Consider the following 27,589-nt stretch of genomic DNA (forward strand, 5'->3'; position numbering starts at 1 on the left):
AGCGCTCCTCAAAAAACTGCATGGTTCAAGAACAGGTGAAGTAGGTGTTATAGTACACCCAGCCGGGGCGTGTGTTTGGCTGGATATTCAGATGCACAGGGCACCAACCAGTAACTAACCTATTCGATGTGCTTTCCAGTTTGTGCATAAATGTTTGGCATGAAAAACATGACAAAAGAGTAATGTGCTACAGAACATACAGGTCCAGATCTGCTACCAGGTTAACCTGTATCTTCTCTATATGTTCCAAATGATCCAGCGTGTCTAGTAGGAAGCATCCTGTACAGCGTAGACTTAAGATAACTGTATACTCTATTGTCAGAGTAGCTCTTTGGAATATGAGCTAGCAGGGAAGGAGTCAATGCATTAATCATGGTGAGAAAAACTCCTCTGGTCCATACCTTTTTGTGTGTGTGTGTGTGTGTGTGTGTGTGTGTGTGTGGCTGCCCATTCCCGGGGAGACCTCAAAACATTAAGTAACAGTTGAGAAAGAAACAGGCTTACGACTGTAAGTATAGGAAGTATTATGCACTTTATAGATCAAATCAATTCTTATCTTAAATCACAAATGATTTTATCTTAAATCACATGCTTCGTAAACAACAGCCGTAGACTAACAATGAAATGCTTACTTTACAGTCCCTTCCCAACAATGCAGAGAGAAAAATTATAACACGAAAAATAAATACACAATGAGTAACAATAACTTGGCTATATACATGGGGTACCAGTACAGAGTCAATGTGCAGGGGTATGAGGTAATTGAGGTAGATATGTACATATATAGGTAGGAGAAAAGTGACTAGGTAACAGATGGAGAATAAACAGGAGCAGCAGCGTATGTGATGAGTCAAAAAGATTAGTGCAAGATGGGTCAATGCAGATAGGGTTCTGCAATAGGCAGCCCGCAGGCCAAATGATTGGATTTGGCCCCCCAAGTTTTCTGAGATTGTTCGGGGAGGGGACATTAAAGACTGTAAAATGACCAGGAAATCAGCTCAAAGTGATTTTAAATTAGAAAATCTATTCCCAAGTATTCCCATGCATAGATAACGAGGCATATGTAATCGCATCCCAATGTAATCAAGGTTTTAAATTATTATGTTTTTGTCAAATGTGACATCTGTTTGGGCTTATTGTGGTCAATTTGTAGTGTAAAAATGATTTATAATTATGTTCCGGCCCCCCTATCATCCGCTGAAGAATAAAATTGGCGGAATATAATTGGGGACCCTTGTATAGATTATAGCATGAGAAAGGATATGTAGAGGATTCTGGGTAACTAGTTTAAGAATGTACTGTCCCTGTCTGCTTGTGTTGACAATGACATCAGAGTCAGGTTGTGATATTGGGTTAATTGCTCATGCTTGACGGGAACAGCAGCAAAACAAAACAATGCGGAGACAGCCAGCCAGGCATGGAGCTCTACTTACTTCATCTGTTTCACAATGGTGCTCTTCCCTGACTCTCCAGCACCTGCACAAAGAACAGAAACAGCCAGAGGTTAAAAATACACTCCTGTTAGTGGAGAAATGTAAACAGGCAGCAAGCAAGGCCACCTCACATATAAACCCCCTCCTCTTCCTCAGGCCTTAACGCTTACATGTAGCTCTCCCTCTCCTTCCTTTCTCTGAGTTAATCCGTCTCTTTTCATATTCCTTCCAGTCGCCCCTTATCCAGTTACAGCCTAACAGTCATGTCAATCTACATTAGTGCATAATATAACCGGTAGTATCGTTATGCCTGGAGGCCCCCTCTCCACTCAGTGGGTGCCTCACTCGGTCTCATAGGGTTTCACAGAGTTTCCTACACCCAATAACTCCTGCGTCAACAGCACGGCCTGTGCGTTAACTTCAGAGGAAGCCGTCGTATTGTAACCCTCCCTCTCCACAGCCGCTGAGACAAGGCACTTAATCATCATTAGCGTTAAATTAAAACGTTGGAGTGCTTTCACAAACAGGATATGGGCCTGTTCTTTCAGATGACGTCATATTGCTTGTTTCATGTTCAGGGTCCATAAGAAACTCATTGGGATATTTTCCACTGCTGTACGGTTATGTTAAGTAGTTGGCTGGATTAGAGGACAGCAGCACTGAGTAGTTAACTAATCACACAGCGCTAAATGACCTGCAGTCCACCACTAGGGTCATGGTCACTCTGACCCAACAACACTCACTGTTTATATGAAGTGTGTGTCAGATCGCACGTTACCCAACAGCAACCATAATCTTCCACCAACAACACAAGCCACTGACATTCTACATTCCATCACAACAGTGATGTGAATACAGAGCACAGAGCAGACACACAGTCAGACTGGGTGAATTCTCTCCATTTAAAACCTCCTTATAGTCCCCATGCTAACCGGCCAATCTAAGAGACACATCCTCTGCTCCGTTACCCATTCTAAAGAGGCCACTCTCTCAGCTCCCAACAGTTAGAAAGTCACCCTGCACTGATCTGCTCCAGTATGTGGGCTGAGTTGATAAGCTGAAATAAAGAAAGAGGAGGAGAAATGGAGGCTCCAAGCCTTGAGCGAGAATTGAAATTGTAATTTTGTGACTCAGAGACACAGTGGAAAGTGTGTGTGTATACACATGTTTGGGCACTTGCCCATTGTGTGTGTACATTCTATACTGATTCATATCTGTATTCTCTCAAGTGCATGGTGGGGTTGAAGCAATAATACGTTATGAATAAATCATATGAGATGGGAGCCTAATAACCCATGGTTCTGTCTGAGCATGTTCACAATCCTTCAACAATAACATATTTTGCTTAGAGTAGATTAGAGCCACAGGCTTTGTACACAGGCAGACACTATACAGTCCACTGTAGGAAACTTTATAAAAAGCCGATTCCAATGTTGATTTTTCGACAGGATATTCTATAGAAATAAATGGGGGGGACAGAGAGACAGAATGCTACCCGGTTGCCTATAGAGAGTGCTACAGACTGTGGGTTACATAGAGCCAAGCTGCAAACACACTCCCAGAGAGTTCATAGACCTGTTAACACAGAGGCGTGATGTGACTGAACCCAGCTAGGCCTCTCCCCCCCCCCCCCACACACACACATACAAATACACACAACATATTTTTCGCCCTTCACTTGCTCTTGCCCCATTTCTCTCACGCTGTCCCTCTCCCTGCCGCCATGTTGACGATGGTAAATAGAACCGTTGGAGTTTGTCCAGTAAAGCGGAGAACATTAATGAGCTGTAATGACAGTACAACACTGAGGTTTATGACAACAAGAGAGGAGATCTATTGACTGGACACACAAGTATCTCCTATAGACGGATACCTTCCATACTGACCTCTAAAAACCAGATTAGTGTATATGAGTACGAGGTTAGTAAGTGTGCGTGTGGGTTTGATAGATTGTGCTCTAAAAATGTGTGTGCCCTCCTGCTAAAATACCCCTGCATTGCTTGCTGTTTGGGGTTTTAGGCTGGGTTTCTGTATAGCACTTTGTGACATCGGCTGATGTAAAAGGTGCTTTATATATACATCCGATTGATATGTGAAGGTAACGTTAAGATGCAATACATTGTGAAAAAGACCAAGCCCATCAAGATCACTTGGCATGGCATATAGGCTCTATAAACGGACATTAAACAACAATTGACACATCCATCGGTTCTTTCCAATTTAAGCTATTCTATAAAATGAATGCTCAATATATGGGGCATTGAACAGTCAGCCTTGTGCAGACTCTGCCGCTAGGAAACAGAATCAATAGAACATATTTTCTGGTACTGTCCATCAGTTGCTTGCTTTTTATGTCACAATATCAGGGTTCAGATCTGCAAACTGTATTGTTAGGGGATCTTAAAAACCACGATCAGTCAATGGGAAATATCATTATACTCTTGGGTCAAGTATTTCTTTTTAGGGCAATATCGGAGGGATGTATTGCAAAAAGAAATAGCAAAATGTCACTATACTGGGAAAGATGGGTTCATCTGTGGACATCAGAGGGTTGAAGTTAAGATCAGAATGAATGGTGTATTGGCCGCAGTGGGTGAAAATCCAGAACTTGAAGAGGAAATTATGAATATGTCAATTCTTTAATTACAGGTACTGTAGATGTGAGCCAAAATAGCTGTAAGTAGCAGTAGAAGTATTGTCGTCTGTTAGTTTACTCCAATCTGGGTAGGGGTGGTAGTGTAAAGGAAAAAAAGTTTGAGAAACATAAATGAGAAATTATGCAAACAATTACAATCTATCTGCAACATTAAAGCTGAGCCAACCCCCCCCCCCAAAAAAAAAACACTCAACGTTGCCTTACTTGCTTATGTGGAAAAACAGCCAAATTGCCTACAGGGAATGCCAGTTGATGACAATGTAAACTGCCTAACTGGTTAAGCTGGAGGTAGCTAGTTCCTGCACACACACTCTCAGACATGGTGGTGTGTTATCACACTGCTGCTCCTGAACCATTCCCCTGCATTAATAATGTACGGACGCATGCGCAGGCGAGCCAGCGCTGCACTGAAGACATTGAATATTTAATGTACCTGCCAACATGCAAAAGACCACTATGATGTTCACAGCACATAGGTGCATGCACACATGCAGTTGAGTCATACACAGGCATCCGTGCAAGCACATAATGTACACACATAAACAAAATAATACATTAGACTAGTGCAAACACACACACACTTAACCAAAGTAATTTGTGCTACATTGTAAGCCACATCAACCTATTCAAGCCTTGTGGTATCTGATTTTTCAACTAGAACAGGTCTTTTGAATGGTAACATTTTATAGAATTCAATTGCATTCAACAGATTCAAGTGTGGGTTTCTGTCAGCACGGACTCTCAGAGCTGTGCTATGGCTGTTGTTGAAGACTGGCCTGCAGATATCATTGCTCTGCCCATCTCCCCCCCCTCCCCCTCCCTCTCTCCAGATGGAATGCCAGGGACAGCCCCAATAGGGGACTACTCCCTCTCTCTAACACAACAAACAGCCTTTAATCCCATTCCGACTATATTCACTTTCACTCTACAAAGAGGAAACAATCTCAGCCTGGGTTCTGACCGCCTCTTTTCAACACAGCAGCCTTTGGTATTTGAGCAGATTAAAGCTGTGCAGAGGAAAGCTATTATGAGGAGGATGTTTAGTCTTCCTGCCTGACAGAGGAACTCAGACTGGAGGATAAGTGTGAGTGGATATAGGGCCATTGAGAGCGTCCCTCCACTGTAATAAAAGCATGATGACAGTAGCACAGACACACACACTGTATCCCCCATATGGTGCTTCCACAGCCCAGAATCCTGCCAGACACAGTGTGGAAACTCTCCCTGCAGGGCAGCACAATTGTTCACTGTGTGCTGAGTGTAAGACTGGGAGTGTGTGTTTGGGGGGGGGTGCATCGCTTAACCTCACATACTGACAGGGAAAACCTCCTATGGTGTGAGATTGAGAGGTACTGTATCACTATAAACAGTCCATTCATCCACTGCTCTAATTAAGATTTTCAAGAGATAGGGGAGCTGACACACGTGTAGGGTTTCTGAACCGCAGGGGAACAAACACCTAACCGGAGGTGACAGCATTCCCTCCACTGTAATACTGAAGTTGTAAACTTGGAAGTAGAAAACCTGAACAGTATATTTGACCTCTCAGCTTCCCTATCAAACCTAAAAATGTCAAGCAGACAACCTCAGAAAATGAACAACAATGACAAATGTGTCCCAATTCAGGAAACTAGGCGCAAGTCACGACTTCACAGGAGAGACGTTTGAACGGAAAAAAAAGTTTTTTTTATCAAAATGCTTTTTTGGGGCAGAAATGCCTTCTCGAACATGTGAACTTTCATGTGCATTAATAACTAACTTGTATGCCATCTGTAAATACAAATATGATTGTTAAATTACGAACCTTATTGGTTAATAAGGCACAGAAAAAGATAGCAACCTTCCCACTAGTCATGATTGGCTGAGATAATGAGTGGGCTGGACATGCCGAGAGAGGAGTTCGGATTGGTCTACCATATTGAAGGCTGCTGTCTATTTCAGCTGATATATATATCAACGAATTGGTGGGGACACTAGAACAGTCTACAGCACCCTACTAGAATCCGAAGTCAAACGTCTACTGTTTGTTGATAATCTGATGCTTCTGTCCCCAAGCAAGGAGGGCCTACAGTAGCACCTCGATCTTCTGCACAGATTCTGTCAGACCTGGGCCCTGACAGTAAATCTCAGTAAGACAGAAATAGTGTGCCAAAAAATGTCCAGTTCCCAGGAACACAAAAAAACAAATTCCATCTAGACAACGTTGCGCTAGAGCACACAAAAAACTATACATACCTTGGCCTAAACATCAGCACCACAGGTAACTTCCACAAAGCTGTGAACGATCTGAGAGACAAGGCAAAACGGGCCTCCTATGCTATCAAAATGAATATCAAATTTGAGATACCAATTAGGTAAAGAAACCGCCGTAGGCAGACCAGGCTCTCAAGAGAAGACTGGGCAGTGTGTGTAAAGTTCTGTATTTATTTTCTTAGTCAACCTTGTGTTCTGTTATTTTGTGTACTTGATCGTAGTCCTGTTTCTTTGTGTTCTTGAACGTAGCCCTGTCTTTCATTTTTGTTCATTGATTTCACCTGTGTTGGTTACTCACCTGGTCTCATCAGCTCCTTAATTAGTTCAGTTCATTCTGTTAGTTCAGTTCACTTTGTTTGTGCCATTCCTAGCTCGTTTGTGAGAACCAGTTATAGCCTTCAGTCCTAGTTGATTCACCTGCCTGTTTGCCTACCTGTGTATGAACATTGCCTGTGACCACGGTTCCTGCCTTCTGCGAAGGCGAAATAAACACCTGCCGCGCTCTGCACGTGAATCTACACCTTTTTCTCCCTGAGTATTCATTACAGTGTGCACATACTGTAGCCACAAAATGAGGTGGAAACTGAGCTGCACTTCCTAACCTCCTGCCAAATGTATGACCATATTAGAGACACATATTTCCCACAGATTACACAGACCCCAAAAAATGTAAAAACAAATCCAATATCTATTGGGTGAAATACCACACAGTGTGCAATCACAGCAGCAAGACGTGTGACCTGTTGCCACAAGAAAAGGGCAACCAGTGAAGAACAAACACCACTGTAAATACAACCCATATTTATGTTTATTTATTTTCCCTTTTTACTTTAACTATTTGCACATTGTTAAAACTCTGTATAGACATATGCCATTTGAAATGTCTTTACACTCACAAAAGTTCCAAAATAATGTTTACTGTTCATGTTTTATTGTTTATTACAGTGAGGGAAAAAAGTATTTGATCCCCTGCTGATTTTGTACTTTTGCCCACTGACAAAGAAATGATCCGTCTATAATTTTAATGGTAGGTTTATTTGAACAGTGAGAGACAGAATAACAACAACAAAATTGTTGGCAATCACAGAGGTCAGACATTTCTTGTAGTTGGCCACCAGGTTTGCACACATCTCAGGAGGGATTTTGTCCAACTCCTCTTTGCAGATCTTCTCCAAGTCATTAAGGTTTCGAGGCTGACGTTTGGCAACTCGAACCATTAGCTCCTTCCACAGATTTTCTATGGGATTAAGGTCTGGAGACTGGCTAGGCCACTCCAGGAACTTAATGTGCTTCTTCTTGAGCCACTCCTTTGTTGCCTTGGCCGTGTGTTTTGGGTTATTGTCATGCTGGAATACCCATCCATGACCCATTTTCAATGCCCTGGCTGAGGGGAGGAGGTTCTAACCCAAGATTCGACGGTACATGGCCCCGTCCATCGTCCCTTTGATGCGGTGAAGTTGTCCTGTACCCTTAAAAACACCCCCGAAGCATAATGTTTCCACCTCCATGTTTGACGGTGAGGATGGTGTTCTTGGTGTCATAGGCAGCATTGGCAGCATTCCTCCTCCTCCGAACACGGCGAGTTGAGTTGATGCCAAAGAGCTCCATTTTGGTCTCATCTCACCACAACACTTTCACCCAGTTGTCCTCTGAATCATTCAGATGTTCATTGGCAAACTTCAGATGGGCCGTGCTTTCTTGAGCAGGGGGACCTTGCGGGCCTTCACGGTGGAGTGTGTTACCAATTGTTTTCTTGGTGACTATGGTCCCGGCTGCCTTGAGATCATTGACAGATCCTCCCGTGTAGTTCTGGGCTGATTCCTCACTGTTCAAATAAACCTGCCATTAAAATTATAGACTGATAATTTCTTTGTCAGTGGGCAAATGTACTTTTTTCCCTCACTGTATCTATTTCACATGCTCTGGCAATGTAAACATAAGTTTCCCATGGGGGGGAGAGAACAGTGGGATCAAGCTCCACTTACAGAGGCCAGAAAATTCCAGGGATATGAGCAAAACAAATACTGCCCGCTGCCTAGCAACCAGGCAATGGAGGAGATAGTTGTGGTTACATCCATTGACTGAAGTTGAGTAGGGAGGCCCTTTTCCAAAAAGCATGAAAGAGGGGAAAAAAAGAGTTGGGGGTGAGGGAAAAGGACCAGGACCCAGGAAATTGCCTCATTATCAATCAGGCCCAGTGTGGACTGGCAGGAGAGGAGGGTGCAGAGGCAGAAGCAGGGAGCACAACCAACAGAGGAGAATGTGCCTGGGGTGGATGTGCTATGCCAGGGGTGGCTGCGCCAGGGTGCCCACTGGAATAAATGAGACCCAGCTGCAGCAGTACAAACCCAGGGCCAGATCTATGAAGGGTAGAGAGAAAACAACGCGGAACACTGACATTACCACAGCAGCCAGGGAGAGGCAGCTCACCAGTTTCAATCACATTTCATTCTGAAAATATTAGTCTAGCTAGGAGCTGTTCTACAGAACATGGGTACAATCCAGACATACAAACAGCCTCACCACACAGAAACAAACAAACAAGCTCATACTCACACACCCACTTAAATCATCTGTCCTGGGGGGGGAACTAATATTGTATATTTTTCAAAACAAATATCCATGTCTTAGGAGAAGAACTTGAGCTGTCTGTATATAGGAGATGTTTAACTCATGAGGTACCTGATAGCACACAGGTCCCCTATGAGCACCCAGCCCACAGAGCTACACCACTAATCGCAAAATAAGGGGAGAACGCATTGATCCCGAGTAGAGCTGGTGCGGAATAGAATAGGTTGACTTTTGTACTATAGGGGATAGTAGATTAACATAGGCTAGTGATTTTCTTGTTCATTAGGCCTACTCATCTTGTTGGCTGGTGAAAAGTAAAATGTGGACAGTTCTTCCAATATCTTCAATATGCACCTTGGAATTGGATAATGTGTCTGTCTTCACTTGTAGCCTGTGAGAAAGACCCGATCATGTGATGGAAAGCCATGTGAGAGAGGTGCTTCCAAGCGTGCCGCACTCAGGGAGAAGGGCACAATGGCCACTGGCCGCAAAAGGCATGGATTCTTTTAGGGTCCATTACGGCCACACAAAGGGGATTCCTCCATGAAAGTGCTGGTCAAATTGTGAATGAGTGACTGATGAAGTGTGTACAGCCTGCGCAAAAAAACAAAGCAGAGCTCATGCCTTTTAAACAACTTTTTTTAAATCATTAGAGTCGCATCACACAGCCTTACAATGTATTAACATTTGTAGAACAACTAAAGTTACATTAATATCTATAAATTAAGCATTTGGGAATACCTATTTCTTTGTTAACCGCTCAACACATAATAGCTACATGTGTGCACTCACTCAAATCATTTGGAGAAAATATCCTTTCTATTTTATTCAGCTATGTTCAATTGTATTCTTTGTACTATAAAATAATGCCACAGAATTCTAAGCAAATCTTGTCTGCTAAAAGAACCAGTGTAGCCCACAGCCATATGGCATAGCCACATCAGGGCCTAACATAAGGACATCTCAAAGTATGCTATTCTGTTCTTCTGAAATAGACTACATTTTCTTCATATCATGTTTCTTTAGACCTGTCTAAAATAAATAATGGATTTATTGTGATGGTGAAACTATATTACATGGATTTATTAGACTTTTTCAAATGTAGATGTTCCAAAGGTCTGCATTCGTGTCTTGTAGGCAAGGAGATGCTAAATGTGTTTATGTTAATTAACGGTCAATTACCGTGAGACTGACAGTTATTTGCTTGACAATCACCGACTGATGAAATTTCGTGACACCCGCAGCCCTATCCCTGAGGTAGAGGAAGAAATCAACAACAATCTATGTATTTGACCCAAGGGAGGGAGGAAACAGGCTTTCATTAATTAAAGTGTTTACACTGGGTGGTTAGGAAGAGGCTACGGTCCTTATTATTGGCCTACATGGGACTCATTGATTAGTGCTCTGATGATGCTGAATAACAGTAATTGGCCATGAACAGCAATAAGAGCAGGGCTGATGAGGCCTCAGGTCTTGGTAAATAAGGATTATATCATAGGAGCAACTGTAGCTAGAAAAGTCAAGAAAAATATGGCCACTTGTGTTGCCATCCTGTGGTTCGCTACTGCCAACAGGCTGCCGGTATTGCCAACAGGCTGCCGGTATAACCAATAGGTTGCCAGTTGTAATTAATGACAAGTTGCCAGTAATGCCAAAAGGTTGCTGGTATTGCTGACAAGTTGCTAGTAATGCCAACAGGTTGCTGGTATTGCTAACTGACTGCTGGTATTTCTAACTGACTGCTGGTATTACCAACAGGCTGCTGGTTTTGTTCTGTTACAAATCATCCAGCGTTGGATTAATTTCAGAACATCCATATCCACAAGGTTTCTAATAATAGTTCATTGCTATGGGTGTTAATAGAGGGCAGTGAATTACTCAACAGCACTTAAAATCAATTCACAGGTTTGATGAAAGGTGGAATAATAGCAGTGATGTAGTTTCAATGCCAGATGTACCAAGGAGACACGGTCTGTCCTGCTTGTCTGTTCAGTCTATTGAACTTACCAGGCGCTAACAGACAAATGATTGTGGGGGAAAGTATTGTATCGATGGTGACCTTCCTCAAGCTCTGAGCAAAGTGTTTTTCAAAGACTTGTTCGACATTATACTGCACCTGCAAGTACTACTATAGTTATTTATCGCATCCAACAATATGCCTGGGAAAAGGTTTTCACTTCGAGGCAGCGAGAATGTGATCGAGTTGTTCATCTCTCAGATCTTTCAGGGGAGGGTCATGTTTTGGGGTCATAGAAAGTGTTCCTAAAATAGCGAGATTGCCTCGCTATTCCATTGGTATAGCAGAGAGCATCTCAGATGGAAAGATGGTTGTGATTGAGTCAGCAGGAGAGGAGCTGATAAGGGATTAATTTGTTCTGTACAGAACTCTGTAGTGGACTGGGTTGAACCCTCACTAGGCACTGCCTGTGAATGAAGCCTATACTAGGCTTTGCCTGTGGGTCTGTTAGCCTAGCATTTCACTAGCTCAGCGAATGATGCCTATATGCCGGTGGGTGTGTTGGCATGTAGCTAGCTCTGCAGCATGATTAGAGGGTGGTGACAATTGGAGCTGAACACCTCCACATCTGCCACAGGGCAGCCAGGTTCCCTCAATACTCTTGTACTGTGACTGGTCCCATGCATCCTCTGTCTGTTGATTAGTGTGACACAGCATTATACTCTGTCTAAACAGCACATTACTACATGAATAGGGCAGGAAAAGCTCCAAGCCTTTTTTTGGTCAAGTCAGGTTGTCAGGAGAGAAAATAAAACTCTGGGCCCTCTTATATGTAACCCAGAGAGTTGTGTTTAGTATGGCCAGGCATTAGGAGTTAAGTGCCGGAGCTTCCGTTTATTTACAGAGGGATGATGTAACACAGGGCATGGGCACAAAGGAAACAAAAAAGCTCTTCCCTTTTTGTCCCACTATTCCAAGGCAAGAGGATTTAGAGTTGTGCTTAACACCAACTGCTTTCTCTCATATCTGTATCACCATCATAAACGCAGCAAAAAAGAAACGTCCCTTTTTCAGGACCCTGTTTTTCAAAGAAAATTTGTAAAAATACAAATAACTTTACAGATCTTCATTGTGAAGGGTTTAAACACTGTTTCCCATGCTTGTTCAATGAACCATAAACAATGAATGAACATGCACCTGTGGAACGGTCGTTAACACACTAACAGCTTACAGATGGTAGGCAATTAAGGTCACGGTTATGAAAACTTAGGACACTAAAGAGGCCTTTCTACTGACTCTGAAAAACACCAAAAGAAAGATGCCCGGGGTTCCTGCTCATCTGCGTGAACGTGCCTTAGGCATGCTGCAAGGAGGCATGAGGACTGCAAATGTGGCCAGGGCAATAAACAGACAGCTGACCGTCCTCACAGTGGCAGACCACGTGTAACAACACCTGCACAGGATCGGTACATCCGAACATCACACCTGCGGGACAGGTACAGGATGGCAACAACAACTGCCCGAGTTACACCAGGAACGCACAGTCCCCATCAGTGCTCAGACTGTCCGCAATAGGCTGAGAGAGGCTGGACTGAAGGCTTGTAGGCCTGTTGTAAGGTAGGTCCTCACCAGACATCACCGGCAACAACGTCGCCTTTGGGCACAAACCCACCGTCGCTGGACCAGACAGGACTGGCAAAAAGCGTTCTTCACTGACGAGTCGCAGTTTTGTCTCAACAGGAGTGATTGTCAGATTCGTGTTTATCGTCGAAGGAATGAGCGTTACACAGAGGCCTGTACTCTGGAGCGGGATCGATTTGGAGGTGGAGGGTCCGTCATGGTCTGGGGCGGTGTGTCACAGCATCATCGGACTGAGCTTGTTGTCATTGCAGGCAATTTCAACGCTGTGCGTTACAGGGAAGACATTCTCCTCCCTCATGTGGTACCCTTCCTGCAGACTCATCCTGACATGACCCTCCAGCATGACAATGTCACCAGCCACACTGCTCGTTCTGTGCGTGATTTCCTGCAAGACAGGAATGTCAGTGTTCTGCCATGGCCAGTGAACAGCCCGGATCTCAATCCCATTGAGCACGTCTGGGACCTGTTGGATCGGAGGGTGAGGGCTAGGGCCATTCCCCCCAGAAATGTCTGGGAACTTGCAGGTGCCTTGGTGGAAGAGTGGGGTAACATCTCACAGCAAGAACGGGCATATCTGGTGCAGTCCATGAGGAGGAGATGCACTGCCGTACATAATGTAGCTGGTGGCCACACCAGATACTGACTGTTACTTTTGACTGTTACCCCCTTTGTTCAGGGACACATTATTGCATTTCTGATAGTCACATGTCTGTGGAACATGTTCAGTTTATGTCTCAGTTGTTGAATCTTATGTTCATGCAAATATTTACACATGTTAAGTTTGCTGAAAATAAACACAGTTGACAGTGAGAGGACGTTTCTTTTTTTTGCTGAGTTTATATCCTCCAACATTCAAATGATGCCTTGGTTGAGTGTGTTTGCTTCCCATGGCAGGATGTTGGTGTTGGCTCTGGACTGTGTGTCCTGTGGGAACTGAGAGGGACATACAAATGCAGCAGTGTGGGGGCCCATGCTACTGTTGATTGTCATTTAGGCCAACGCCTTTACAGCCACCGCCACCTCACATCCCCTCAGTCACCTCACATCCCCTCACTGTCCTCATCTGTGATTAACAAAGCAGCCTCGCCGAATGACTCTTTATCACTTAGTGGCCGACACAGAGGTGGACAAAACATATGAGTTATTTACAAGTCTGGAACAGACAATGAGTTGACTTTGGGCCAGTTTCCCCAGACATAGATTAAGCCTAGTCCTGTCCTAAAAAAGCTATTTCAATAGAGAATCTCCATTTAGTATACTTTGTAGTCCTAGGCTTTTTTAAATGTATTTTTCCTTCAGTTAAGAACAAATTCTTATTTTCAATGGCGGCCTAGGAACGGTTGGTTAACTGCCTTGTTCAGGGGTAGAATGACAGATTTTTACCTTTTACCTTGTCAGCTCGGGGATTTGATCTTGCAACATTTCAGTTATTAGTCCAACACTCTAACCACTAGGCTACCTGCCACCCCAAATCAATGTCAGGGACACCGGTCCTAAAGTGAAGCAGCATTATAATCTGAATGGCATTGGAAGTAGAAGCACTACAGTTTTTGTTGATTGCGTCGGTCTTTCTTGTTACAGCTCTCCCTTGTGAATAGTTTTCAGTGGGATCACCTGTATAAACAAAGAATAAATACAAATACAAAACAAACCATGGATTTTTAAGCATGAACTGTACTACTGTGATAGCACTGTAATATAATCTGTTTTCATCTGACATTATCCAAGTTTATGCAATCAAACCAATTTCCCATTGTAGATTGAATAACTTCTAAGAGGACAATTTTTAAATATTTTTTTTACCTTTATTTAACCAGGCAAGTCAGTTAAGAACAAATTCTTATTTTCAATGGCGGCCTAGGAACAGTGGGTTAACTGCCTGTTCAGGGGCAGAACGACAGATTTGTACCTTGTCAGCTCTGGGATTTGAACTTGCAACCTTTCGGTTATTAGTCCAACACTCTAACCCTCCCGCCCACAATACTTTCAGTTTAGAGGCCTTTTCTAATTCTGATTTGATCAGTTATTCGATCAGGCTTTTCTTTGGATTCAGTCAAATGATCCAATATACTAAATACTAAAAGCTGGTAGTTTTTATGCAGCAATACTGTTAGGCTTGGGATATGTAATGTGTTTGTTATCCCTATGGATGTGAACAATAAACAGTTGGATTTCAAAATTCCACAACACTCTCTGGACATGCCCAAACATGTTAAGCCTAATGTTGTTGTAACCACTTTACCTGAGTAATATTTACTAGGTTGCCTTACTGCAAACAAGAGCTAACCTTCTCAAACGGACAATTTATTGAACAAAAGAGCTGCTTGTCTCTCATCCTTAGCGCATACTGTGGTATTGTGTAAATGATCGTGATATGGGATCCTTTTTACCCAGCCCTTTAAATACACTGATGGTTCTTCCATTTACAGTATTTAAACAATCTTCATACTGTCTGACAGGACTAGCCAGCTGAGCTGAGTGTGTTATTGAGGTGATGTCTGGCTTGTTATTGTAGTAGCAGTAGAGATGAGTTCTGCAGTGCTCGGGGACAGTGGATTGGATAGTTAATAAAAGCTAGATTCTTGTTGGTCAAATAATTAGTGCCACAAGGAAGGAAGGCTGGATGGAGGCAGTTATTCAATCTTCATGTTTTAATATGACACAGACCTTTGTTATTACAGACACACACAGTAAGGCAATAGCTGAAAACAGACTTGAATATTGACGAGCCACTCGTTCGCTATTTCCTTTGAATCCACTATGGGATGAAGGTTCCCTCCGGTCCTATCATTTCTGTCTCAGAACTGGGGGTGAATGTACAGGTTCTGGTTGTAAAGAAGCCCAGCACTCCTAAAGGAGATTACTCTAATGTAAAACTAAAGGATGGGTAATGAGATTAGATCTGGTGAATACAACATCTGACCTGCAGCATCTAAAGGATGGGTAATGAGATTAGATCTGGTGAATACAACATCTGACCTGCAGCATCTAAAGGATGGGTAATGAGATTAGATCTGGTGAATACAACATCTGACCTGCAGCATCTAAAGGATGGGTAATGAGATTAGATCTGGTGAATACAACATCTGACCTGCAGCATCTAAAGGATGGGTAATGAGATTAGATCTGGTGAATACAACATCTGACCTGCAGCATCTAAAGGATGGGTAATGAGATTAGATCTGGTGAATACAACATCTGACCTGCAGCATCTAAAGGATGGGTAATGAGATTAGATCTGGTGAATACAACATCTGACCTGCAGCATCTAGCTGACCCATGGAACACCTCCAATGATATTTTATAGCTACTTTCAAATGCCCTGTGATCCAAAGAACCAATCAATCAGAGGGATGAGGAGAGAAAGAAAGCCCCAGGGTTATGAAGTGTTACCTCGATATCCATGCGAGAGAGGACTGAATGCTGTTAGGCTCATCTGAGGCCCATTTATTGTGCCTCTCTAAAGTGCTGACTGGTGAATACTGCGGGGATTGAAATTTGAATGTCATATTTGACTACCAAGCGCTGTGTTATCTAAGGATGTAACGATTCACCAATATCGGGCCCAGGTTCAAATGTTTAACGCGGGAACCCAATCCGATCCAAATGAAGCATGCATCCGTAAGAAAACAGATTCAAACTTTACGAATCGCCGGTTCACTAATTATTTTGTCCTATTATATTTTTCTGCTTTATTCCGAAAATACCTCTAATATGTTGTGGCTGAATTGATGAGTCTTCTCCTTCAGCCTACCAAACTATTATATCGGTAACTGCATATGACATTGATCTACAAGTCAGATAACTGTGTGCACACTGCGGGAAATGCAGCTGTTTACGCCAACGAGAGGTACAGTAGGCCTGCCCCCTATCCCTGTTCTAATATTCATAGGCTACATCTGCACGGCACCTTCAGCATTCAGTTGTTTGTAAAATGGCTTTGCAATATTAAATCATAGGCTTTATTAATTGATGGACAACCAATATAATTTGCTGTGTCATTGCTAACAAATGAGCTGTATTTTACCAGTGGAGCTGTGTAGGGCAGGTTACCGGAGTGGACACAACTCACATCTTGCTGATTGCACATCTATCTGCTGATTGGGGCTTTTCGATTGCCATGTTCACAGTACTAAATATTTTGGGTAGTTCTGCTTTAAACAAAATCAGTGAATTTAGTCATTTTTACATGAACAGGGTAAAGGTGTAATTTTCATAACAAGGACAGCAATAATATTTTCTCCCCTGGTCAGAACGGGAGAAGAGAGCAGCTCTCCAGTAAAATTCCAAACAGGCTTTTGAGACAGGGTGAAATCCAAAGCTGTGTTATATTAATTGGCTATGCATGTCATTGATAATTTAAAAATAAATAATAATAATGACATGAATAGCTCAAAATATTTTAATCTGTTATATGATAAGTTAGTCAGTGGGTGATGAGAATTTCTGATAAAAAGTGAGGGGACAAAAATAGAAATTGCACACACACACGGCCATTCAGCTTAGAGAATTCAGCTCAGACAGATCTAGATCAGCTCCTAAATCCATCAGTATCAGATATTCACTTAGAATGGGAAATGAATTGGTTCATGCAACAATTGTTAGTGCATTGAGTCATATCGAACCGCATCGATACGTTGGACTAATCAAATCGAACCCACAGTAGAAACTAGTAAGTTCCTCTCTCTAGCACAGGCTGTGTACCTTCCTGCCCAGAGTGGGCGGAGGTCTGTGAAGTCCCAGGAGGCATACAGCAGCAGCAGACCTGTGAGGGAGACATTTTCTCTCTCTGCTTCCCTCCCTGCCTGGATGGATGGCTCAGTGCCACTTCCTACTCCAGGCTGCAGGGAGGGAGGAAATGGAGGGAGATCCTTTGTTGAATCTATGCTGTAGGGTATCAATACACACACACACACAGGGCTGGGGCGTGGCTGCTGTGACCCATCTGAGGGCCAGAAGGAGGGAGACCTTCTCTCTCTCCTCCGATGGCTACAACCCCCCGGGCCAGCAGAGAGCAAGTCTGGACAGCACACTGACAACTGCTGCTGGGAATGATGACAGGAGAGGGACTGGACATGTGTGTAAATGAGAGTAAGCAAGAAGAGTAAGCAAGAAAAGAGAGAAAGATGATGTATATGTGACTGTACATGCAACACTCCTGACAGTAATGTTTGGTCATCAACAGGAAGTAAAACACAGACAACCCACAGGCATCGTCCTCCCTCACAACTCTGGAGCAGTCAAAACACGACACCCACCCATCACCCATCTCATAAAGTCCACAAGATGGACAGACAGGGCTGGCTCTAGGCTTTTAGTGGCCCCCTTCTTGACGGTGGAGGGAAACATTTCAAGTTCATTTCCTGTAATTCTGCACATATTGCCATGGGGTGTAGGGAAAATGTTGACGTTTTAAAGCAAGTTTTCTGCAATTCTACACATTTTGTAATGACTTATGCCGTGTTTATATGATAGAGAGAATGACAAACAAAATCCAATGGGGACCTCCTGGAGCTCAGAGCCCCTGGGCAAGTGCCCTGAGTGCCCGGTCGGTATTCAGCCATGATTAAGTTTAGATAGCTGGCTAGACTAATTAACCAATCTGAAAATTGTAATCTGACATGGCTAATTGAGTGACTGTCAGGTTTTCGTTGACCCAGGTTTATTAGACAAAAGCAATGTCCAGAGATAGAAAGTGGCTGGGGGCCCTAAGCAACCGCTTATGTCACTTGTGCCTGGAACCGGTCCTGTGGACGAAAGTGGGAGGGTGGTGAAAGTAGAAGGAGAAAAAGAAGGAGATGAGATGAGAACGGATGTCTTTCCGGATGTGTTTCCGAATTTCTGAAATTGCATGTGCCAGTCTATCATCTCTGTTCATTAATGACAGAATATAAACATATCAAACTGGAACATTTGGCTTTTTCTTGTCATCGCCCAAAGTATTCTAAACTTAGTTTTTAAGTTGTTCTCTCCTAAAACAATCTTTCTCAGTTCCCCTGTCAACAGCCTTTCCACTCGGGCCCCCTGTCTTACAGCTACCCTGGCCCTTCCCCTGCCCGACACACACAGACACGTACACACACAAACAAGTACACCCTCTTTCTCTGCTGGCCCTGTTAAAATAATGAAACAACGTGTTAGTCTAATTAGAGAGACTGAGGGGAGACTGAGGGGGGGTGTGAAGGAGGTCATCTCTCTAAACCACCCTCCTTCCTATCCACTGGAGAGAGAGTGGGTAGAGGGGGCAAGGGCATCGGGAAGGCAGGGAAAGAGAGAGGGTAAAGGACTGGGGAGAAACAGGAGATTTTAGAGAGGGGGGGTAGAGGGGAAGAGAGAGGGTGCTGATGGAAGTCTGAGAGGAGCAGGACAGCAGCTAATTAATCCTGGCAGACAGAAGAGAGAGGAAGAACAGAAAACAGAGGAGGGTAAGGTGACTAAGCATCAGGATGTATGATAGAGTAGCAGCAGCGTATATGACAATTGTATGCAAATGTGTGCATGTTGTGTGCGCGTGTGTGTAGAATGGGTATACATGTGTGCATGTTGTGTGTGCGTGTGTGTAGAATGGGTATACATGTGTGCATGTTGTGTGTGCGTGTGTGTAGAATGGGTATACATGTGTGCATGTTGTGTGTGCATGTGTGTAGAACGGGTATAAATGTGTGCATGTTGTGTGTGCGTGAACAAATTAAGTAAGTCTGCGTGTGAGTTGGAGTGTCACTGTGTGTAAGTGTGTAGGGTCCTGTGACTGTGCATAGAGAAAATAAGGGTCAACTCAAGGGTCTGTGTAGAGATTTTGTTCGCTATTTAGCAGCTTTATGGTTTTGGGATTGAAGCTATTGGTATCAGACTTAATGCACCGGTACCACTTGCGGTGCGGAAGCAGGGAGAACAGTCTATGATTTGGGTGGCTGGAGTTTAACGACACCGCCTGATATAGAGGTCCTGGATGGCAGGGAGCTTGCCCCGAGTGATATACAGGGCTGTCTGCACCACCCGCTGTAGAGTCATGCAATCAGGGGTTGTGCTGTTGCCATACGAAGCAGTGAACTTTTGGAGGATTTGAGGGCTCATGCCATACCTTTTCAACCTCCTAAAATGTGGGGATTACAGATTGGGACAAGGAAAGGTTGAAAATGACAGTGAATATGCCTGCCAGCTGTTCTGCGCATTCTCAGAATGCACCCTGGGATATAGTCTGGCCCCGTGGCCTTGCAAGTGTTGACCTGATTAAAGACTCCTTGTCGGCCTTGTGGGGCGAGATCACCCAGTCTGGGTTGGTGGGAGTCCTCCCACAAGGCATGGTGTTATTGTCAAAGCGTCCATAAAATGCATTGAGTTGGTCTGGTAGAGAGGCATCGTTGGGCAGATCACCGCTGGGTCTTCCTTTGTAATCCGTAATGGACTGTAGCCCCTGCCACATGAGGCGGGTGGTGGAGCCTGTGTAATATGATTCCACCTTATTCCAATATTGTCCTTTTGCTTATTTGGTGAGTCTGCGGAGGTCGTAGCGGGACTTCTTGTACTTGTTCCTGTCTGCGCCAACCTCAGTGTTAATCCATGGCTTTTGATTGGGGAAGCAGCGAACCTTCACTGTGGGGACAAAGTCGAAGATGCATTTCCTAATGAAGCCGGTGACTGAGGTGGTTAGCTCGTCAATGTTACCTCATCCTGGCTCCACCACTCTCTGCCTGATACACCCTGCCTGCCTACTACACACTAAACTAGCACTACTGTAAATGTACAGTACAAACATCAACACTGTAATTACTCTATAATCACCATTATATAGGCTGCTGTTGGCTCAGGAAAAATAGTACTACTTAGTCGGTGTTAAACAAAAATGGTATTTTCATTGTCTGCATCATATTTTAAGCTCCCTATACTGATGTGTCAAAGTTAAGTTAAGTTTTTCCTGACGACGTGAAAACAGAAGCAAGAACAACTCTGGAACCTACTCATACGGAGTGTTTTGAAGTGACTGACTGACTTAAACATAGACCTAATCTCTTGTCTCATGTCTAATCTACCATCCTGCCCCTGTGCTAGAGATAATAAACCAAAAATTACATATGCCGACATTGCCATCGAATGCAATTTTTCTTCTGTCGGTAACTTTGGTGATTAGGCTACCCAACGTTCCTGCAGATTTTTTTGGTTCTAAATTTTTTATTTGGTCAGCAGTAATGTGCATTAACTGGCTTCCTGCAATGAAAGTATCTGCCCTGTCCCTTTTTCGCTTCTGGATCACTCCCGCTCGCCCCTTTCACAGAGTGAAGGGAGAGATGCGTTCTGATAAGCGCAAGCATTTCAAAATGTAATTGCAGGAAAGACACCATTTTTGGAACAACTACTGTTACTATTGTTAGCAAAGAGGAGAGTCAACTTTATATGAGTAGACATGTTTTTTCTCAACTGTCAAATGGAGTATGTAAATGAGATGTATCATATTTAGAGTTAGCAATATTGATAATGTGTTTTAAGTTCCTACTTCCTCTGTGGTAAATTATGGAACATATATCCATGGCCAATATGCACAAAAAAGCATGCAGGCAAATTAATCTCTAAAGAGCCAAAAAGAGAGATGATTATTCCGGATCCTATTGTGACATGTTGTACATAAAAATATTCATCATGCAATCCATGAACATGTTACATGAAATAGCTAACTTTTTGAATGTATTACTTGGTACTAGAAAAAGTCAGTCTAGAGCCTTTCCGCTAATGGGCGGCAGGTAGCCTAGCGGTTAAAGCATTGGGCCAGTAACCAAAAGGTCGCTGGTTTGAATAACCGAGCTGACAAGGTGAAAAACAAATCTGTCGAGGTGCCCTTGAGCAAGACACTTAATCCTAACTTTCTCCAAGGGCACCGTACTACTATGTCTGACCTTGTTAAAACCACACATTTCACTGCACCATACCGGTGTATGTGACAAAACATATGTATTTATATTTAAAGAAAAATGTGTCAATTTATCGCAATGTAACTTTTTGTCCATATCGCCCAGCTCTACCCTGTGCCCTCAGGTCTAATGTTAAGTACGATATAACTTCTACAGTGATCTCAGTGCTGTAGCTTCATCAATAAGTGCATTGACGACGTAGTCCCCACAGTGACCGTACGTACATATCCCAACCAGAAGCCATGGATTACAGGCAACATCCGCATCAAGCTAAAGGCTAGAGCTGCCACTTTCAAGGAGCGGGACACTAATCTGGACACCAATAAGAAATCCCGCTACGCCCTCAGACGAACCATCAAACAAGCAAAGCGACAATACAGGATTAAGATTGAATCCTACTACTCCGGCTCTGACGCTTGTAGGATATGGCAGGGCTTGAAAACTATTACGGACTACAAAGGGAAACCCAGACGCGAGCCACCCAGTGACGCGAGCCTACCAGATGAGCTAAATGTCTTTTATGCTCGCTTCGAGGCAATCAACACTGAAGCATGCACGAGAGACTGTGTGATAATGCTCTCGGTAGCCGATGTGAGCAAGACATTTTAAACAGGTCAACATTCCCAAAGCCGCGGGACCAGATGAATTACCAGGACGTGTACTCAGGGTGGTAGGTAGCCTAGTGGTTAGAGCGTTGGACTAGTAACCGAAAAGATCGAATCCCGAGCTGTCAAGGTACAAATCTGCCTTCTGCCCCTGAACAAGGCAGTTAACCCACTGTTCCTAGGCCGTCATTGAAAATAAGAATTTGTTCTTAACTGACTTGCCTAGTTAAATACATTTAAAAAACTGAAAGCATGCGTGGACCAACTGGCAAGTGTCTGACCTTGATATTTTCAACCTCTCTATGTCCAATACCTACATGTTTCAAGCAGACCACCATAGTCCCTGTGCCTAAGGAAGCGTAGGTAACCTGCCTAAATGATTACCGCCCCGTAGCACAAGTGCTTCGAAAGGCTGGTCATGGCTCACATCAACAGCATCCTCTTGGATACCATAGACCCACTCAAATTCACATACAGCCCCAACAGATCCACAGATGACGCAATCTCAATCGCAGCCCACACTGCCTTTTCCCACCTGGACAAAAGGAACACCTATGTGAGAATTCTGTTCATTGACTACAGCTCAGAGTTCAACACCATAGTGCCCACGAAGCTCATCACTAAGCTAAGGACCCTTGGACTAAACACCTCCCTCTGAAACTGGATTCTGGACTTCCTGACGGGCCGTCCCTAGGTGGCAAGGGTAGGCAACAACACATCTGCCACCCTGATCCTCAACACTGGGGCCCCTCAGGGGTGTGTACTTAGTCCCCTCCTGTACTCACCGACAATGATGATACAGCCTATAGGGTGGAGGTCAGAGAACTGGCAGTGTGGTGTCAGGACAACATCCTCTCCTTCAATGTGAGCAAGACAAAGGAGCTGATCGTGGACTACAGGAAGAGGCGGGCTGAACAGGCCACCATTAACATCAATGGGGCTGTAGTGGAGCGGGTCAAGAGTTTCAAGTTCGTTAGTGTCCACATCACCAACAATCTATTGTGGTCCAAACAACAACAAGACAGTGGGCACAACAAAACCTTATCCCCCTCAGGAGTCTGAAAAGATTCAGCATGGGTCCCCAGATCCTCAAAAAGTTCTACAGCTGCACCATCGAGAGCATCCTGACCAGTTGCATCACTGCCTGGTATGGCAACTGCTTGGCATCTGACCATAAGGCGCTACAGATGGTAGTGCGTACGGCTCAGTACGTCTCTGGGGCCAAGCTTCCTGCAATCCAGGACCTATATAATATGCGGTGTCAGAGGAAAGCCCATAAAATTGTCAGAGACTCCAGTCACCCAAGTCATAGACTGTTTTCTCTGCTATTGCACGGCAAGCGGTACCGGAGCACCAAGTCTAGGACCAAAAGGCTCCTGAACAGCTTCTACCTAAGACTGCTGATGGCCACCGGACTACTACATTGGCCACCCGCCCCCCTTCCATTTGTTATGTGCACTGCTGCTACTCGCTGTTTATTATCTATGCATAGTCACTTCACCCCTACCTACAAATTACCTCTAACCTGTACACTGACTCGGTACCGGTAGACTCGTTATTGTTATGTTATTGTGTTACTTTTGATTCTTTTTTACTTTAGTTTATTTGGTAAATATTTTCTTAACTCTTCTTGAACTGCACTGTTGGTTAAGGACTTGTAAGTAAGCGTTTCACTTTAGGGTCTACACTTGTTGTATTTGGCACATGTGACAAATAAAGTGTGATGTGATTTATTAAGACCACACCGCTAATTAGAGAGAAACAGGTGGAAAAGATTAATCCATAATGGATGCTGACTAGCTCAATGTTTGTTTGTGAGAACGGCCCTGTCGGAGTAATAAGATAAACATCTGGAGCAGGCATTTCAGGCCAACGTAGGCCCTGGAGACCTGCTACAGCAAATAGACAACTTTCATCTCAGGGTAAAGTGTTACTACCAAATACAGTAGGGAAAACATGTTCTGGCACAGAACCCAAGAACCCAGCACAACATGTCCCAATCACAACAAAGAAGGTGTTAGTGCGTACGTGCATGCTTTTGTAAAAGACCACTGTGCTTTCTGTGACATTCACAATCATGAGATCCCAAAAACCTTGAATCAATTGTGAGTGCTGGGCTTTAAAAAAAATGTGCATACCTTGAGATTGTTCCCTCGCTTATAGAAGCCTTTTAACGATAGTTCATTGAAGAAAATAAGGGTTGAACATGTTCCACTGTCCTCTATGCATCAGGAGTGATCTGACTTTGAGCTTCCTCTTTCTGTCTGGTCTGGGAGGGGTGGACAGGTAACGCTACTGTAACAACACTGCACATCAACTGACATGAGAGAGGAAGGAGATGATACACTATGCTCTGGATAAGAGCATCTGCTAAATGACTCAAATGTAATGTAAATGGAGAGAGAGAGAGACAAGAGGAAAAGAGAAATTCGTTCACTGGAGGCTGCTGATGCATGATGGGCCACTGCAAATGTACAACTGATACATACCTCCATTAGCAGTCTCACTCTTTTTCTCTCTCAAGAGACCATCATGGGTATATCTCTTCAAAAGGCAATGATCTATGGTGATTACACTTGGCTCATATGACAACATTTCCCATCAAAAAACAAATAACCTGTCCTACAGTACAGTGTAACCAGTTCAAATTACTCTAGAGCTCAGATAAGCTATCTGATAATCAGTCAATCAACTGTGTAATACCTTGACGTTGGAGTGCGTAGTAATGGTGAACACTGAACTGAACTCCCCAAGACCCTGCAGTTCTGTAACTAGCACAATAATGAAGAAGAAAGCAAACGCTGCCATGGCATTGCCACATGCTAGGCAAAGAACTGGAGGTATTAGATCAACTTCTCAGTTGGACGCACAGATATGCAGAATAAGTCTTGACTATTAAATCATGCTCCTCTTCCTGTCAGAATACTAAACCCGTTCTAGTCTCAAAGTCTTCTACAGATAATCCACTCTAATATACACCTAACTTCCGGCGCCGACAGAGATGGCCGCCTCGCTTCGCGTTCCTAGGAAACTATGCAGTTTTGTTTTTTTACGTATTATTTCTTACATTAGTACCCCAGGTCATCTTAGGTTTCATTAAATACAGTCGAGAAGAACTACTGAATATAAGATCAGCGTCAACTCACCATCAGTACGACCAAGAATATGATTTTCGCGACGCGGATCCTGTGTTCTGCCTTTCAAACAGGACAACGGAATGGATCCCATGCGGCGACCCAAAATAACGACTCCGAAAAAGAGGGAAACGAGGCGGTCTTCTGGTCAGACTCCGGAGACGGGCACATCGTGCACCACTCCCTAGCATTCTTCTCGCCAATGTCCAGTCTCTTGACAACAAGGTTGATGAAATCCGAGCAAGGGTAGCATTCCAGAGGGACATCAGAGATTGTAACGTTCTTTGCTTCACGGAAACATGGCTCACTGGAGAGACGCAATCGGAGGCGGTGCAGCCAGCGGGTTTCTCCACGCATCGCGCCGACAGAAACAAACATCTTTCTGGTAAGAAGAGGGGCGGGGGCGTATGCCTTATGGCTAATGAGACATGGTGTGATGAAAGAAACATACAGGAACTCAAATCCTTCTGTTCACCTGATTTAGAATTCCTCACAATCAAATGTCGACCACATTATCTACCAAGAGAATTCTCTTCGATTATAATCACAGCCGTATATATCCCCCCCCCCCCCCCCAAGCAGACACATCGATGGCTCTGAACGAACTTTATTTGACTCTTTGCAAACTGGAATCCATTTATCCGGAGGCTGCATTCATTGTAGCTGGGGATTTTACCAAGGCTAATCTGAAAACAAGACTCCCTAAATTTTATCAGCATATCGATTGCGCAACCAGAGGTGGAAAAACCTTGGATCATTGTTACTCTAACTTCCGCGACGCATATAAGGCCCTGCCCCGCCCTCCTTTCGGAAAAGCTGACCACGACTCCATTTTGTTAATCCCTGCCTACAGACAGAAATTTAAAAAAGAAGCTCCCACGCTGAGGTCTGTCCAACGCTGGTCCGACCAAGCTGACTCCACACTCCAAGACTGCTTCCATCACGTGGACTGGGATATGTTTCGTATTGCGTCAGATAACAACATTGACGAATACGCAGATTCGGTGTGCGAGTTCATTAGAACGTGCGTTGAAGATGTCGTTCCCACAGCAACGATTAAAACATTCCCTAACCAGAAACCGTGGATTGATGGCAGCATCCGCGTGAAACTGAAAGCACGAACCACTGCTTTTAATCAGGGCAAGGTGACTGGTAACATGACCGAATACAAACAGTGCAGTTATTCCCTCCGCAAGGCTATCAAACAAGCTAAGCGTCAGTACAGAGACAAAGTAGAATCTCAATTCAACGGCTCAGTCACAAGAGGCATGTGGCAGGGTCTACAGTCAATCACGGACTACAAGAAGAAAACCAGCCCAGTCACGGACCAGGATGTCTTGCTCCCAGGCAGACTAAATAACTTTTTTGCCCGCTTTGAGGACAATACAGTGCCACTGACACGGCCTGCAACGGAAACATGCGGACTCTCCTTCACTGCAGCCGAGGTGAGTAAGACATTTAAACGTGTTAACTCTCGCAAGGCTGCAGGCCCAGACGGCATCCCCAGCCGTGCCCTCAGAGCATGCGCAGACCAGCTGGACGGTGTGTTTACGGACATATTCAACCAATCCCTATACCAGTCTGCTGTTCCCACATGCTTCAAGAGGGCCACCATTGTTCCTGTTCCCAAGAAAGCTAAGGTAACTGAGCTAAACGACTACCGCCCCCGTAGCACTCACTTCCGTCATCATGAAGTGCTTTGAGAGACTAGTCAAGGACCATATCACCTCCACCCTACCTGACACCCTAGAGTCTAGGGCCTAGACCCACTCCAATTTGCTTACCGCCCAAATAGGTCCACAGACGATGCAATCTCAACCACACTGCACACTGCCCTAACCCATCTGGACAAGAGGAATACCTATGTGAGAATGCTGTTCATCGACTACAGCTCGGCATTCAACACCATAGTACCCTCCAAGCTCGTCATCAAGCTCGAGACCCTGGGTCTCGACCCCGCCCTGTGCAACTGGGTACTGGACTTCCTGACGGGCCGCCCCCAGGTGGTGAGGGTAGGCAACAACATCTCCACCCCGCTGATCCTCAACACTGGGGCCCCACAAGGGTGCATTCTGAGCCCTCTCCTGTACTCCCTGTTCACCCACGACTGCGTGGCCACGCACACCTCCAACTCAATCATCAAGTTTGCGGACGACACAACAGTGGTAGGCTTGATTACCAACAACGACGAGACGGCCTACAGGGAGGAGGTGAGGGCCCTCGGAGTGTGGTGTCAGGAAAATAACCTCACACTCAACGTCAACAAAACTAAGGAGATGATTGTGGACTTCAGGAAACCGCAGAGGGAACTCCCCCCTATCCACATCGATGGAACAGTAGTGGAGAGGGTAGCAAGTTAAGTTCCTCGGCATACACATCACAGACAAACTGAATTGGTCCACTCACACAGACAGCATCGTGAAGAAGGCGCAGCAG

At 44.3% G+C, this 27,589-nt stretch overlaps 1 protein-coding gene across 1 annotated transcript in view; it reads right to left on the minus strand.

Moving 5' to 3' along the window:
* Window positions 1–27,589, minus strand: part of LOC115140088 (guanine nucleotide-binding protein G(i) subunit alpha-2-like) — an 89,014-nt gene that overhangs the window by 21,103 nt on the left and 40,322 nt on the right. The window contains exon 2 of the mRNA XM_029678164.2: window positions 1,434–1,476. Within this exon, the coding sequence (XP_029534024.1) occupies window positions 1,434–1,476 (43 nt within the window). The remainder of the gene's footprint in view (window positions 1–1,433; window positions 1,477–27,589) is intronic.

The sequence above is a fragment of the Oncorhynchus nerka genome, linkage group LG2 (assembly GCF_034236695.1).
Source record: "Oncorhynchus nerka isolate Pitt River linkage group LG2, Oner_Uvic_2.0, whole genome shotgun sequence".
In the NCBI taxonomy this organism is placed as follows: domain Eukaryota; kingdom Metazoa; phylum Chordata; class Actinopteri; order Salmoniformes; family Salmonidae; genus Oncorhynchus; species Oncorhynchus nerka.